This window comes from Sminthopsis crassicaudata, chromosome 5 (genome assembly GCF_048593235.1).
Source record: "Sminthopsis crassicaudata isolate SCR6 chromosome 5, ASM4859323v1, whole genome shotgun sequence".
NCBI classification, from domain to species: Eukaryota; Metazoa; Chordata; class Mammalia; order Dasyuromorphia; family Dasyuridae; genus Sminthopsis; species Sminthopsis crassicaudata.
In genome coordinates this window covers 203,935,841-203,950,280 of record NC_133621.1, presented here as the reverse complement: position 1 = coordinate 203,950,280, position 14,440 = coordinate 203,935,841, and the positions used below count along the sequence as shown (strand labels likewise).

Here is a 14,440-nt window from a genome sequence, read left to right as displayed (position 1 = left end):
TAGGAAAATGACCTATAATATTTCTCACTATGACTGCTCCCAGTATTGTTCTGTGTTCACCATTGCTATCCCTTTTCCCCTACTCCCCAATTGTGAAAAAATTTCCATTTATAGATCTGCTAAATACCCATTCCTATGGAATCATAGAATGTTAGACTGGAAGGGACCAGAGGTCATCTCTTTTAACCTTCTCATTTCATATTAGAGTGTCATAAATCCTTAGAAATAAGCTTTCATGGTTTTTCTTACACGGGATGGGGGGGAAATGTCACTCTTTTCTCCCTTTCTTCCCTTGTGTCCCCATTTTATAGAGTTGTGAAAGCACTGAGAAAACAGCATTTGGTTTTCTAAGTCTAGCCCAGCTTAGGGTAACAGAGCCAAAGTAGAAGTTGATGTTTTGTCCCCTTTGTAGGACACATTTTCAAAGCCGAATAAGGAAATTAGATGTGTCATAACAGTGATGGGAGCGTTCCTTTAAAATTTAATATGCATATAAATCATCATAGTAGTATTTTGTTGTTTGCTCATTGAGGCATTCATTTTGTATTTATGAGCTTCACTTCCACTTGAAGCCAGATGCTCAATCTGATATTCAACTTGTGCTACTTCATGTTGTATCTTAAACATAGAGGTAGATATTATCAATTTTAAACTGCGCTTAATATTTCCAGTTCTGACTCATACTTTAAGTTTTCACATGCTGTAATTATTATTGTATGTTATAACTTAGTTTGCTTCTCTAGGGCAATCATGTCAAACTCAAATAGAAATGAATCCTTTTGGGTCACATACTAACTTAGGAAACCATGTTACATTATCTTTTTTTGTATCAATTTTATTTATTTTGCCATTTATTTCTGTTTCTGCCAATAATGTGCTTGGATAGAGACTTTTATAGATTTGGGACATTGGAATTTGAATGTATATTGTATATAAGACCCTATGACAGGTAACTTTAAGAGATAAGGAAAGATGAGGAGCCTATTCTCAAATTTTAGAAATCTGGTGACAAGATAGCTAGTGCTTAGGCAAAGGAAAAAATGATACAATAAAGCAAATAATTATGGGATGATTTGTATAAATTGGTCCCTCCCTGACCTTAATTTATGCTGCCTCCAACATGTCTCCTCTTCATATGTGATCTAATTTATCTACTTTGTTTCCTAAAGAGAATATTTATGCTTTTTATTATTTTTATATATTATATACTATTTGTACCTTTGTCCCTTCTCTCCCCCTCGGGGAAAAAAAAAGTCATCAGGATGTAAATAGCATGTAGGTGATGAATCTTTTCATGATTAGCAAAGCTGGTTCTCATAGGCTGGAGAACCTGATAGAGGTTGCCCAACCTTTGCTGTTACAGCCTTTTAGAAACCAGAATCACCTTCCTGTCAGATTGACACAGCAGAGTAGAATTATGTAATACCTATATAGAATCTCATATCTTTACACCCAGAGGATCCCAGGGCTGTGAGAACATGAAATAATATACAAATATATTTCTCTTTAGGGAAATTCGTGGATAATCTGACCTTATCTAAAATAAGATTAATTTAGAAAGTGATTATTCACTTTACAAATTATTGTCCTTTCAAAAAGATACAACACAGAATCCTTTTATAATTTATTTAACAATTTAATTGGGTTCTTATAGGAAGTTAACTACTTAAAAAGGGATTAGACTAGGAAAAAAGGTAAGAAATACAATGGGAATAGAAATAATGTAAAAAATATTAGAGTGAATACAATTACAAGGGCATTGAGAAATTAACTTAATTTACCAGATATTTAAAGGGAAGGGAAAGTACCAAAGCTGTGAAAAAATATCTCAGACCTTATTACTTCCCTCCCTCCAGAAAGATCAAGAAAATATTAACAATTACTCCCCTACCTCTCCACAGTCTTTTTGAGAGTCATATAATCATAGATCAAAGACATCTTCCTTTTTATTCCTACAGTATTTTATTTTTCCAAATATAAATAATATAAGATAGTTTTCAACATTCATTTTTTGTAAAACTTTGTGTTTTACATTTTTCTCCTTTTTCTCCTTACCTTCTCCCTCTCCAAGGCAGCAAGCAATCTAATGTCAGATAAATATGTGCAATCCTTTTAAACTTATTTCCATATTTATCATGTTGTGCAAGAAAAATCAGACCAAAGTGGGGAGGAGGGGACTATGAGAGAAAAAAAAAAGACAAGCACAGTTTTGTCCTTCAATACACATTTAGTTTCCATGGTCCTCTCTCTAGGTGCAGATGGCTCTTTCCATCCCAAGTCTATTGGAATTGTTTTAAATCACCACATTGTTGAGAAAGAGCCAAATCCATCAGAGTTGATCATCACATAATCATCTTTTGCTCTGTACAATATTCTTTTGGTTCTGCTCACTTTCATGCAGCATCAGTTTATTTAAGTCTTTTGAAATCACCTACTTATCACTTTTTTTTTTGCTTATCACTTTTTATAGAAAAATAATATTCCATTATCTTCATATTCTGTAACTTATTCAGCCATTTTCCCAACTAATAGACATCCATTCAGTTTCCAGTTTCTAGCTACTACAAAAAGGGCTGCCACAAACATTTTTGCACATATGTGTCCTTTTCCATTCTTTATGATCTCATTAGGATACAGACTCAGTAGAAACACTGTGATGGGATGTGTAGAAACAGGATGAGAACATGGACTACCAGGATGTAGGATGGCAATCAAGAGAATGGCAGGAGTGCTCCAAAATCACCTGATGTTAGAAGGGAGGGAGGAAGGCTCCAGTGCATTGGATGGATTCCATGTAATTAACTTTAGTTAGGTTGTGGATGAGAGTCACACAGGATGATGATACCCAGGCAAAGACGGCTTGTGATCTGTGTTATTTGGGGGGACTCCAATTGGATGGAATGCTAGATCCATCTGAGTATATAGATGCACCCTTTGGAGTAACCAGACATAGAGCTTGGTGAGTGTCTTTTCTTTCTTGATCATAATTTGAACTACATGTAGCTTTAGCTATTTACTATTATTTATTGGGAGGAAGCTTGCCAGATTGGATATGGTAAATGAGACCGCTTGGGAATCAAGTAGATCTGGATTTGAATCCTTCCCCAGACTCTTGTGTGTGAACCTGGCAAGTCATTTAATTTCTTCCAGACTTGGTTTTCTTATCTGTAAAATGAGATTAGTGGCACCTGCTGCTTGTAATTATTGTAAAAATTAGATGAGATAGTATATAAGTTTTTTTGCAAACCTTAAAAAGTCCTATATATGTTAGCTGCAATTTTTGTCATCATTTGGCTATACTTCTTTATAGTAGTCATTGTGCCAAGAGTATCCTCAAAATGAAAGCAGTGGTTTGTTGTGTCATCATTAAAGTACATATAATTTCTTTGCCGTTATGTCTTTAAAACACACCTAATCATTTAGGCTCTAAAATGTATCCAAATGTTTCATCTTTACCATCATCCAGATTCTAACTTGAAACTCTGATCATATTTTAACAAACATTGGAGCCATGATCAATTTTTCATGTAAGAAAGGAAAACGTTGTACCTTAGGTAGCAATCTGAGCAGTGTCCTATTTTTTTCTTTTGTTTCTCTCTCTTTTTTGCCCTGTAGGCAGCTCTCCTGTCACTAACCAAGTAAATGGAAATCCTTTTGCAGCCAGTTCCCAGTGCCTTAATTCATTTCTGGATGTGATAGAATTGAACCTACCCAGCCTTCCTTCCCCCAAGGCCAAACATGCCACCTGTATTCTGCTTCTTAACTGCCTGCAGAGTACTGCCTGCCAATTAGCATCAGAGATCACATTACCTAGGAGTCTGGTTGAATCCTTCAAACAATACAAACCTCACTGCTTTATTTCAGTGTTCTTTGTGGGAAGACTGTTACAAATATAACAAAAAACACAACTAGAAAATTGTCATTATATTGGGATTTCAGAATATATTGTGAATATTATTCCATCCAATATTGTTATGGTATATATTATTGTTTCTGCAGAGAAAGGAAAGGCAAGTTGCTTTCAATAGTAAAAAAAAAACTTAAGTGTGTAATTGTTTTACAGGAAATGTGCTCTCAGTGGTCAGAGTAAGTCATGCAAACATAGAATTAAATTAGGAGATTCAAGCAACTACTACTACATTTCTCCTTTTTGCAGATACAGGGTATGTAATTTCCATTACTTTTATTCAAATTTACATTGTATGCAAATGTACATATATCATTAACCTGTTAATTTTATGTAACCTTTTTATTTTGGCTTTAGATCACATCAGTGTGTAATTTTTTTACATATATTCGCTATATTCAGCAAGGACTTGTGAAACAGCAGGATGGTGAGTATCTTACCTTAGCAAGTGCTTATATTTAACTATACATTGAAAATTCGGAATATATTTTTATTACCTAGCTGAAATGAGAAGGAATTATAATACAGACATTTTCTTGAATTACCTAAATACCAATAAACTGATATATAAGTTAGAAATTAAGTGCATAGGTTTTTGAAATTTGTTTTGCTTTTCTTGGTATGAGTATTCATCTCATTTTAATCATTCTGCCTCTAGACAGGACTAGTTTTCTTCGCAGTGGTGTGATAAATCAGTGTGCATGAGAGAAGTCCATTTCTGCCTCTGAAGGAGGGGAGCAGAATTTAGAAATAGTCAGATTTGTTTTAATTGGTGGTAAACCATGAAAGAGCTAACGATACATTTTTTTCTTTATTTTTTTTTACTTAAATGTATGAAATTAATAAAGCCATTATGAGGACAGTACTGAATGGAATAAAGATTACTGTATTCTAAATCATGAGACGTGCAGATGATATACCTGGAAGAACCAAATTCAAGCAAGTGTGTTGATTTTTAATACAATCTTCCTTGATAATTAATAATTATTGATAATTCTCAAATTATTCAAGTTTCAAGCTAAAAAATTGTATGTGGTCTCGAAATCCAAGAAGTCTTATGAATTAGACATAACTGTCTTAAAACTGGCTTATAGCAGATGCTGGACTAGAATAGTGTATCACCTTTGCAGTCTGCCAAGGCCATGTTAATTTTATACTGGATAAAATGAAATTTATAGGCTTTTACCTGTTCATTTTTTGCTGGGGACAGATTTTTTTATCATTGAAATAAATAGTGATGTTTTGTCACTTCTCATCCAAATGAACTAAATAAACTCTTAATTTTGTGTAAAATAGCATGCTAGTTCAAAACTATCCTCTTCTTTGGTTATTTCAATGTGGTTTTCCTATACACTTAGAATTGTAATGTAAATGCTATCTGGAGGATTCTCAAATTAAAAATTTGAATCGATATTATTGTTGAGACATATCTGACTCTTTGTGATTCCTTTTGGGATTTTCTTGGCAAAAGTACTAGAATAGTTTGTCATTTCCTTCTCCAGATCATTTTAATAATGAGGAAGGAAGGTAAATAGGGTGAAGTGACTGTCCCAAGGTCACACAGTAAGTGTCTGAGGCTAGATTTTAAACTCAGAAAGATGAATCATCCTTACTCTGCATTTATCAGCTGCACCATCTAGTTGCCCATCTCTGTATACTTAGACTTCTATATTATAGATTGTATGATGCTGCTTATGTTGAAATATTGTCAGATACATGTATACATATATTGTATTTAATTTATACTTTAACATATGTAACATGTATGGGTCAACCTGTCATCTGGGGGTGGGGTGGGGGGAAGGAGGGGAAAAATTGGAACAAAAGGCTTGGCAATTGTCAGTGCTGTAAAATTACCTATGCATATATCTTGTAGATAAAAAACTATTTAAAAAAATATTGTCAGACACGTATTCATAGGACTAGATTAGCAAAGAAAATATTAAGACCTTTTATAAATTGGAAAACATATTTTACATAAAATTTAATTTTTTTTTGTTAAAACTACAGAAAAATTGTGGGGGTGTGTTTTTTTTCTTACATGTAATATTATGTTTTCTTAACCCTTCTCCTCCATAGCATATTGTATAGTAAATAGACCCCATGCATGTATAAGAGAAATCTACTGAAATTTTTAAATCCATTGTTATTAAAAACAATATGAAAGTCCTGCTTGGTCATAAATAATTAATAATAAAAGAACATGAGTTATTTACATCCACTATTAATTTTTGTCAATACTTTGATTAAATCATAAATCTTTTGCTACTAAAAATGCTCAGAAACAACTAGAAGGTAGCTAAAGTATGAGCTAAGAATTAGATAATAAGTTCCTAAGTAATGAGCATTAAATATAATGGTCAGTGAAGACAATATTTATATTGCAAATAACATTGAAGTGTCTCCTGATTGGACAAAGTAACTTTTGTAAATATGTGTAATGTCAGATATGTAGCAACTTTTAAAAAATATGTAGAACTTTAATACAAGGAATTTCTGATGATGTTGGATATTTAAAATACTATGATATAACTCCTTTAATAACTATTTTTAAGTGTTAGTTGCAACCATCACAAAATTAATTAAACTAATGAATGGTTTTTAATGAAGAAAAGAACTATGTAGACTCATATTTCTTGGGTACAGGCTTTAATGATGGGAGTTTAAATTATTTTGGTTTCAAATGTGCTTCAGTGAAAGATTAAATTAGAATTTAGGGTGGTCTTTAATGACTTACGTGTCCTTTTTTTTCTCTTTTGTGCAGTTGATCAGATGTTTTGGGAAGTTATGCAATTGAGAAAAGAAATGTCATTGGCAAAACTGGGATATTTCAAGGAGGAACTTTAATTCTCTACACTGAATATGCATGAACTTCATTGAATAACTAAAATGGCTGAATTTTTTTTTTTTATGGTCACTTGATATTTATTTCCAAGGAGTTGGGTCCAAGATCTTTTATCCTCTTTTGAAAAATGCACTAAGGAATACTATGATTTGTTTCAAACTGACACATGCTTTGTATGCTTACTTAAAAATTTAGTTGAACAAACTAAGACAAAGACGTACAGGTGTACTTGTGATTGTAATTTATAGTTGCAAAAAAAAAAAAAAAAAAGCCCTAATTAAATAAATGTTAGATTGAAGATGTGTGTTTGCTTACTCTTCTAATTTTATTATGCCACGTGAAGGGATGGCTCATTATTTTAGAATTTCAGATCTTTGATACATGGAATAATTTTTTTCTTTAAAATGCTAATTACTTGCTGTATATTGTACTAACAGTATGCATATTAGTAGTGATTTTTCTATGACCCAGTTACAAAAGATTAACCAGTTTTGAATTTTACAAATTGTTCTTTGAAACTGTGTTTCATTACTCTGGAAAATGCAAGAGAAATATCACAAGTGGACCCAAACTTACCAGAATTTAGGATTTAGGTAGGGAGACAGGCCAATAAACATGAAACAACTAGATAATAAAAGACACTAGTGTTCCTTAGTGCTGATAATAAGTGCAGAAATGGGAGACAGGAGTGAGAATTGTCATAATTGGGAATTTCTTTTTGGAAAGGGTGGAACTAGGACAGGATTGAATAATCAGAGAAGAGGAGTAAATGAATAAAGGCAGGAATTGGGATGGGGCATAATGAGAATAGTGGTTTGAACCCTACAAAGGGGACTTTTTTTTTTTTCCAAAGACTTTTTTAAAGGAACAGTAAAATTTTTTTTCCAATTTTTAAAAAGGTTGAATGAGGCTGAATTACATATAGATAGGCTTTGAATGTGAGACAGTGGTATTTTGATTTGATGTGGTAGAAAATAGGAACCTAAAAGGATTTTGAGCAAAATGGTGATACAGATTGTCAGAGTTGTACTGGCCATTCAGTTTAATCACTTCCTAATGCAAGAATTCTTTTTATAACTGATTTGATGGATGAACATTTTCAAATATGGGGAAAATCACTGCTCATTTTAGTGCTGAAGAGTTTTAATTATCAATTTTTTCTTATATTGAGCAATGAATGTCTGCCTGTCTATAACTTTCATCTATTAGGCCTAGATTGACTATACACAGTATTGTAGCTGTTAGTGCAACAACCTACCAAATATTTGAAGAGAGCTCATGTCTTCACTTTAATTTTTTCATTCAAAAGTAGATTCCTACTTCCTTAAACCATTCCTCATATAACATGATTTCCAGACTCTACTACTCAGGTTGCCATTCTGGATTCATTTTGATTTCTCAGTGACCTTATTGTACCTACAGTTTAATATTACCCCAGATTTGATATGACCAGTGAAGAATAGATGATGAGACTGTAAATTTTATAAATGGGACATAATATTTTTATAATATTGTCCAAGATCATTTCAGGTGGTGTTGTTTGTTTTTGTTTTTGTTTGTTTGTTTAGCGATGAAAATTATGCTTTTGGAAAATTAACAATAATAATCAAAACTAGCATGTATATAGTGCCTTAAGGTTTGCAGAGCACTTACATTATGTCATGTAATTGTCAGAACAACTCTGGTAAGTGCTAGTATTCCATTTTTTGGAGACTGAGACTGAGAGTTCATATAACTTGTCCAGGGTCTCACAACAAGTAAAAGCTTGAGGCAGGATTTGAATTCTCATCTGTCTTGTCTCCAAGGCCAGCACTTATGATCTGCATCCTAATCTGGCAGGACAGGATATACCTTGCAATTCACAGGGAAAGTCCTGTTTTGAGATTTGCACATTATTTTTAAAACAGTGAAAATAGGCAATATGAATATTATATCTGAGTTTGACTCCACTGACTTGGATAATTGGGATAAAAAAGTTAGAATAGGAATGAGGAAAATTGAGACATGAAAGGAATCCAAGTAGAAGAAGTGGGAACTGTCAGTGACCCAGTTCACATCCCACCTCATACACTTATAAAGTGCAATGGTGCCTGCCACCTTGTAGGCACCATATAAATGTTAGCTGATTTTGCTAATATTACCATTCAAGGGTTAATGGTAAAGGTCCTTAAAAGCAGCTAAGTGGATAGACTGCCAAGGCCAGAATCATGAAGACCCAAGTTCAAGTGTAACTTCACGGTATGTGACCCTGGACAAGTCACTTAACCCTGTGTGCCTCAGTTTCCCCATCTGTAAAATAAGCTGGAGAAGGAAATGACAAACCACTCTAGTATCTCTTCCCAAAAAAAATCTCAAATGGGGTCATGTAGAATTGGACATAACTAGAAACAACAAAACTCAACAGAGGTTTCTTTTGGCTTCAAAAATAACCAATTGTGAATAAAGGATTTTTGTTTGTTTTTAAACTATGGAACTGACTTAGGATTGACCATAGCTACCAATTACCATAAGGAAAAAGCATTTGGGTAAACCCTATTAACACATCAGCTGTGTTTTATTAGTGCCAAGAATTAAATTAGTTGCTCTGTTGTTATAAGACAGCTCCAGCAAATACCCAGATATGAGAATTTCCTTAAACCAATTTTATCATGTTCCCTTACTAGGCTTCTGATCTCTTTCTTTTGGTCATGTTTTTTCTTCCTTCTGTTCCAGTGTCCTGTTACATACTCCAACAATATGACTTCTGTTTCTGTTTCCATTGATCTACACCCAGATGTTTTCCAGTGTATCTTGTATTTCGGGCTCTTTTATGGCCTCTCATGAATATTTCTTCATCTGTTCCTTTTGAGTGAGGTATTTTTCTTTGCAGAGTAATGCTATAATTGGAAAACCTACTTCATTGAGAGTCATTAGTTACCTGCAAAATCATTTACATCCTTATGTTAGGACCTGTAGTTTGCCTTGCTTATTACCTATGCTTATTCATTTGTGTATAAACATCTGAGACTGGGTGTTATAATTGGCTCCTTGATTTTTTGGCCCCTGTGAATTACTCAGCATCTCTACTGTGTTACCTACTTAGTCTTTTCAGTGGTGTCTAGCTTGATCTAGTCTTAAATCATTCAATGGGAATTTCCTCAGATAAACAGACCTAAAGACTTAGCTTAAGAAGGTCAAGGTCCCCCACTGCATCTGGGGTCATCTCCCATCATCCTGACCTATGTCTTGCCTTTGGACTCAGATCATCCTACAGGAGAGTCAGCTGGATGACTTGGCCCAGCCCTGCCTCTTTTAAATCCAGTTCATGTGCAAGTTAAGAACTCATCCTCCTGATGTCGAAGGACAAACAATAAGTTTGATAGATGTATGGAAGCATTTTTCTTCCTCAGGCATAGATTTTTATCCCTCCTTGAATAAGAACTTATCAAGCTTATTTTTTTAATCTACAGTCTAGAAATACTAAGATGGTATTCATTCTTAAGCAATTGTTCACTTTCCAAACCTAATAGTCACTTCTAGTTCCTCTGCCTTTGAAGAGCAAATAGGGATGGACATACCATTTGCATCTTGAATGGCTTCATTTTCTTGACCAGAACTATAGCTCATAACAATTCTTTCTGGTCCCTTTAAAAATAACCATTTGTCTCTTCCTGAAGCATCAGTGCAGTATTGGATTTGACAAGTCTTAAGAGGATGTCACATCTTGTTTGTATTCCCCAAGAAGAAAGCAGACTTTTCTGTTGGAAAACATTGGGTTGGTTAATAGATTATTAGGTACCCTGCAGAAAGTCACTAGAAACCTCTATTCTTCCTCTGACACTTCTGATACCGATTCCTTTTCTGATGGCATCTGTATGATATCATTCCTTGGAGCAAGATTAGCTATTGCTTCATTAGGGGGTTACATTATTTCCTGCAGCCAAGAGACTCTTACACCTATTACTTAGTTTCAGTTAGCTCCTGTTGTTCCCTGTAGAACTTATTCCTTACTTTTCTCCTTTGTCCAACCTGCTTGATAAAGGGCAGAGGATGCACCCTGCCTCTCCAGATCATTTCTCTTTGTTTTGATCTTTCCCCATGTCTTTGGCCATTCTGAAATTTTTTCTCCCTCACATACTATTTTAGCCAAGTTGAACTTCAATTGAAACTGTTTAAGAACAGGGGTGTTGTTTTTTTGTTTGTTTGTTTGTTTGGGGTTTTTTTGCCTTTCTTTGTATCCCCAGTACAGTACAAAGCATATTATAAGCACTTAATAAAGCACTTGTTGACCAAGTAGATTTTTACTTCTGGAAGTAACTGATGTTAGGAGCACTTGTGACCCTCAGGTTTTGTAACTAAGGTTCCATCCCAGGTGTTAACTCTACCAAGAAGTTTCACAATTATAAGATGGTTGGAATTGTAAGGGACATGACAAATCATGAGTACAATTGCCTCATTTTATATATGGGAAAATAACTTAGAATTTAAGTAACTGGTTCAAAGTCTCATAGGTAATTCTCTTCCCTTCTTATGGCATATAGTCTAGATTCCTGGTCTCTGTTACCTTCTAATTTTAATCATGCTTAAGTGTTAACCCATTTCTATCCATCATTTTCCATCATTTTGTTCTCATTCCTTTGTATATTGTAGGTCTTTGTTGAAATGAATGCCTGTGGTGAGAACTAAATACCACATAAGAGCTCTTTTTTCAAAGCCATGTCATAAATTCTTTGCTGTTGTTCATTTGTTGTCTGACTCTTCATGACCCCATTTGGGGTTTTCTTGACAAAGGTCCTGGAGCAGTTTGCCATTTCCTTCTTCAGGTCATTTTACAAATGAAAAAACTGAGGCAAACAGGGATAAGTGACTTGCCCAGGATCACACAGCTAGTAAGTGTCTGAGGTCGAATCTGAACTTGGGAAAATGAGTCTTCCTGACTTCTGGCCTGGCACCTTTATCCACTGTGCCATCTCATAAATTCTTGGTTATTCTAGAATTTATGAGCAAGAGAGTGAATGAAAGAAATTTTGGAAGAAAATGACTACATATCTTAGAATTCATCATAGCTGACTTGGAGGCCTAGAGAAGCCCTAATTATCTGGTATGGATGTGATTTTAGTCAAGATAGATTAGGAAAGACAAGCCAAGAAGTTGCTAGAATTAATGGAAAACTTGAGAGTTTATATCTTGTAGCCCAATGGTCCCCAATAAGGGGATCTGAACTCCCATGGATCCAGATTCTACCTGAGGGAAATGAATTGAGGTCCATATGAGCCTAGAGTCTCTTTGGAGTGAATCTACGTCTGTGTGAGCCCAGATCTCCTTGTTGGAATTCAAGTTCACTTTCCAAATTGATAAATTTTAGAAATTATCCAATATAGAAAATGCAGAGAATACAACACATGACCTGGAGACTCTTCAAAGAAGGTTGATTATCAAGTCTGCAGATTTTTTAAAACAAACTTGGAGAGCCAACTGCAAATTGTGGTAAGGAAAGTTAATATGATTGCATCCATTTTTGCTAAGATAAGATTTCTTTTTCCTAACCATTTGGTGGTTATGAAGATAGCTAAAATTTCCAGACCCTTTGAATCAGAGTATCCAGTGCTAGGCATGTAATCCAACAAGGTCACAAAACAGAAAGCCAGGTTTTATATGCACCAAAGTACTAATTATAAGGAAACAGAAACAAAGTAAATAAAAAGCTAAAAGACTGGGGGATTATTAAGCAAATTTTGGTCTCTTTGACCATGGACAAGTCATTTATCCCCTGTACCTCAATTGAAAAATGAGGGATTTGGATTTCTTTAAACTCTTAATTCATGATACTATGAAACTACTATACCATAAAAAATTAATCTGAAGAATTCTGAAAAATTCATTATATGAAGAAGTGCTCAAATCTAGAATAACTATATACAATTATTTCAATAGCACAAATAGAAAGAACAATTAAATTGAACTCTGGTTTAAAAAAAACAAAAATATTCAAAAACTGAAAACCACAAATTGCAACCAACATGGAGATGAGGAGCTAAAAATCAACCTGCCAAAATGGATTCTGTCTCTTTGAGAAATTAATTGTATGTTATATTACACATTGGTGAATTGGAAAAGATTTGTGAAAGTATGTGACTGCTTAAGTTTCTGTGTTTTTTGACAAATAGAAGAATAGGACCCCCTGTGGCAAACTTTTGGAAACATAATAAGAGTCACAAAGAATTGGCAGGCATGGATAAGTTGTGATTTGCTTCAGGGGAGAGAACTCTTCACTTTGGGGTCAGAGATTTGATTGAATATTTGAAGATAAATTTCCATATGAAATTGCTAATTTTGTTCTGTTCCTCTATCTAGTGATCTTTTCCTCCATTTCCCATTTTTTCAGCATCAATAATTTGTTTAAATTTAAATGGGCCAGCTTGGAGTTGTTTTATTACACATTTCTTAATTTTCCTTTTATACTTTGTTCTATACTTTGTTTTGTGCTGATTTTGAGCTCTGTTCTATGAATTCAATTGTCTTAAATGTTCACAATTTATTCAGAAATGTTTCCCACATCAGTAATGTCACATTTTCTGTATTCGTTTTTTTGTAATGCTTTTGGGGGTCTTCAAATTCTTTTATTAGAAGAAAATATTCATGGTGTATTGGGATAAGGTTTCTTTTTAATCTAAAAGCCTTTGTCTTCCCTGCTGGATGGAGACCAATTTTTTTGTGTTTTATCCCTTCTCTGTACCCAGTGCCTACCACAGTGCTTAAGCACATAGTAAGCACTTAATAAATGGTTGTTAATTAATTGATTGGTTACTCCTGAATCATGTTTATCGAATTTTTTTGCTATCTTCCTCTATGTTTATCTGTTTATTGAATTCACTATTATGAAAAATATGAGTTTATTTAATTTAGGGGGTGTTTTAATCAAATTCTTCATAGAATTTTTCTATCATCTTATTCTCTGCAACTAGTGTTGGTACCTATGCTCCAGTAATTTTTATGGCTATTTCTGCAGATTTTTTTTTATGACCCTGCAGTATGAGATGATCACACATTCCATGATATGATATTTCTTCTTGTCTTTGGATACAGGATAAAACCAACTCTGCCATGCCATTTCCTTTATTTATTTCCTCCAGTAAGAATCTTCTTCCATTTAACTACAACTTATTCTTGACAGCCTTATTTCATTTATATCAAGAATGCTAAGATTAATCCAATGCAATTTCTCCAGTCATATGTTCATGAGATAGTCATAGAAAAAGGCTCTCACATATAAGAGTACCAATAGCTAAGTTAATGTTTATAGAGTCTAAAAGGGTTCTTAAAAACCTGCGGCCCCCATTTATTTTACCTTTTTGCCACCACTACTGCCGAAATAAAAGGGGCCTACAAAAGAGTGCCATTTATTATTCTCTTTGTTTCTTAAGTTGCCATAGCCACAGAATTCATTACCACTTGGCCCTTGAAAACAGATATCATCTCTTGCTTAGACTATAAAGCATCTTTAGAGAAATCCTATCAAAGTGTATGTTTTCCTGATAGAGTTTTTGAAAATCCAGATCTACTTCTGTACACTCTGAAGTACCAGAGTGGAATTTTGTGGAGGAATGATTGTTGTAGTAGAAATGGCAACTTTAAAAAAAAAAAAAAAGATTGCAGTGTGTTGTTTTGTTTGTTTTGAATGCTTAATATATATATATGAAGAATAATTA

General features: G+C 33.9%; 1 protein-coding gene across 5 annotated transcripts in view; it reads left to right on the top strand.

The window, feature by feature from the left end:
* The window catches only part of RAB3IP (RAB3A interacting protein), a 56,025-nt gene extending 42,484 nt beyond the window's left edge, over nucleotides 1-13,541 (top strand). For 4 of the 5 annotated variants that reach the window (XM_074269586.1, XM_074269584.1, XM_074269587.1 and 1 more), the window contains 3 exons: nucleotides 4,064-4,163; nucleotides 4,265-4,334; nucleotides 6,672-13,541. In XM_074269586.1, the coding sequence (XP_074125687.1) occupies nucleotides 4,064-4,163; nucleotides 4,265-4,334; nucleotides 6,672-6,754 (253 nt within the window). In that variant the 3' untranslated portion in view covers nucleotides 6,755-13,541. Of the gene's footprint in view, nucleotides 1-4,063; nucleotides 4,164-4,264; nucleotides 4,335-4,755; nucleotides 4,851-6,671 lie in introns of all 5 variants that reach the window. The other variant, XM_074269588.1, reaches the window with a different exon arrangement.
* The last annotated feature ends 899 nt before the right edge of the window (nucleotides 13,542-14,440 follow it).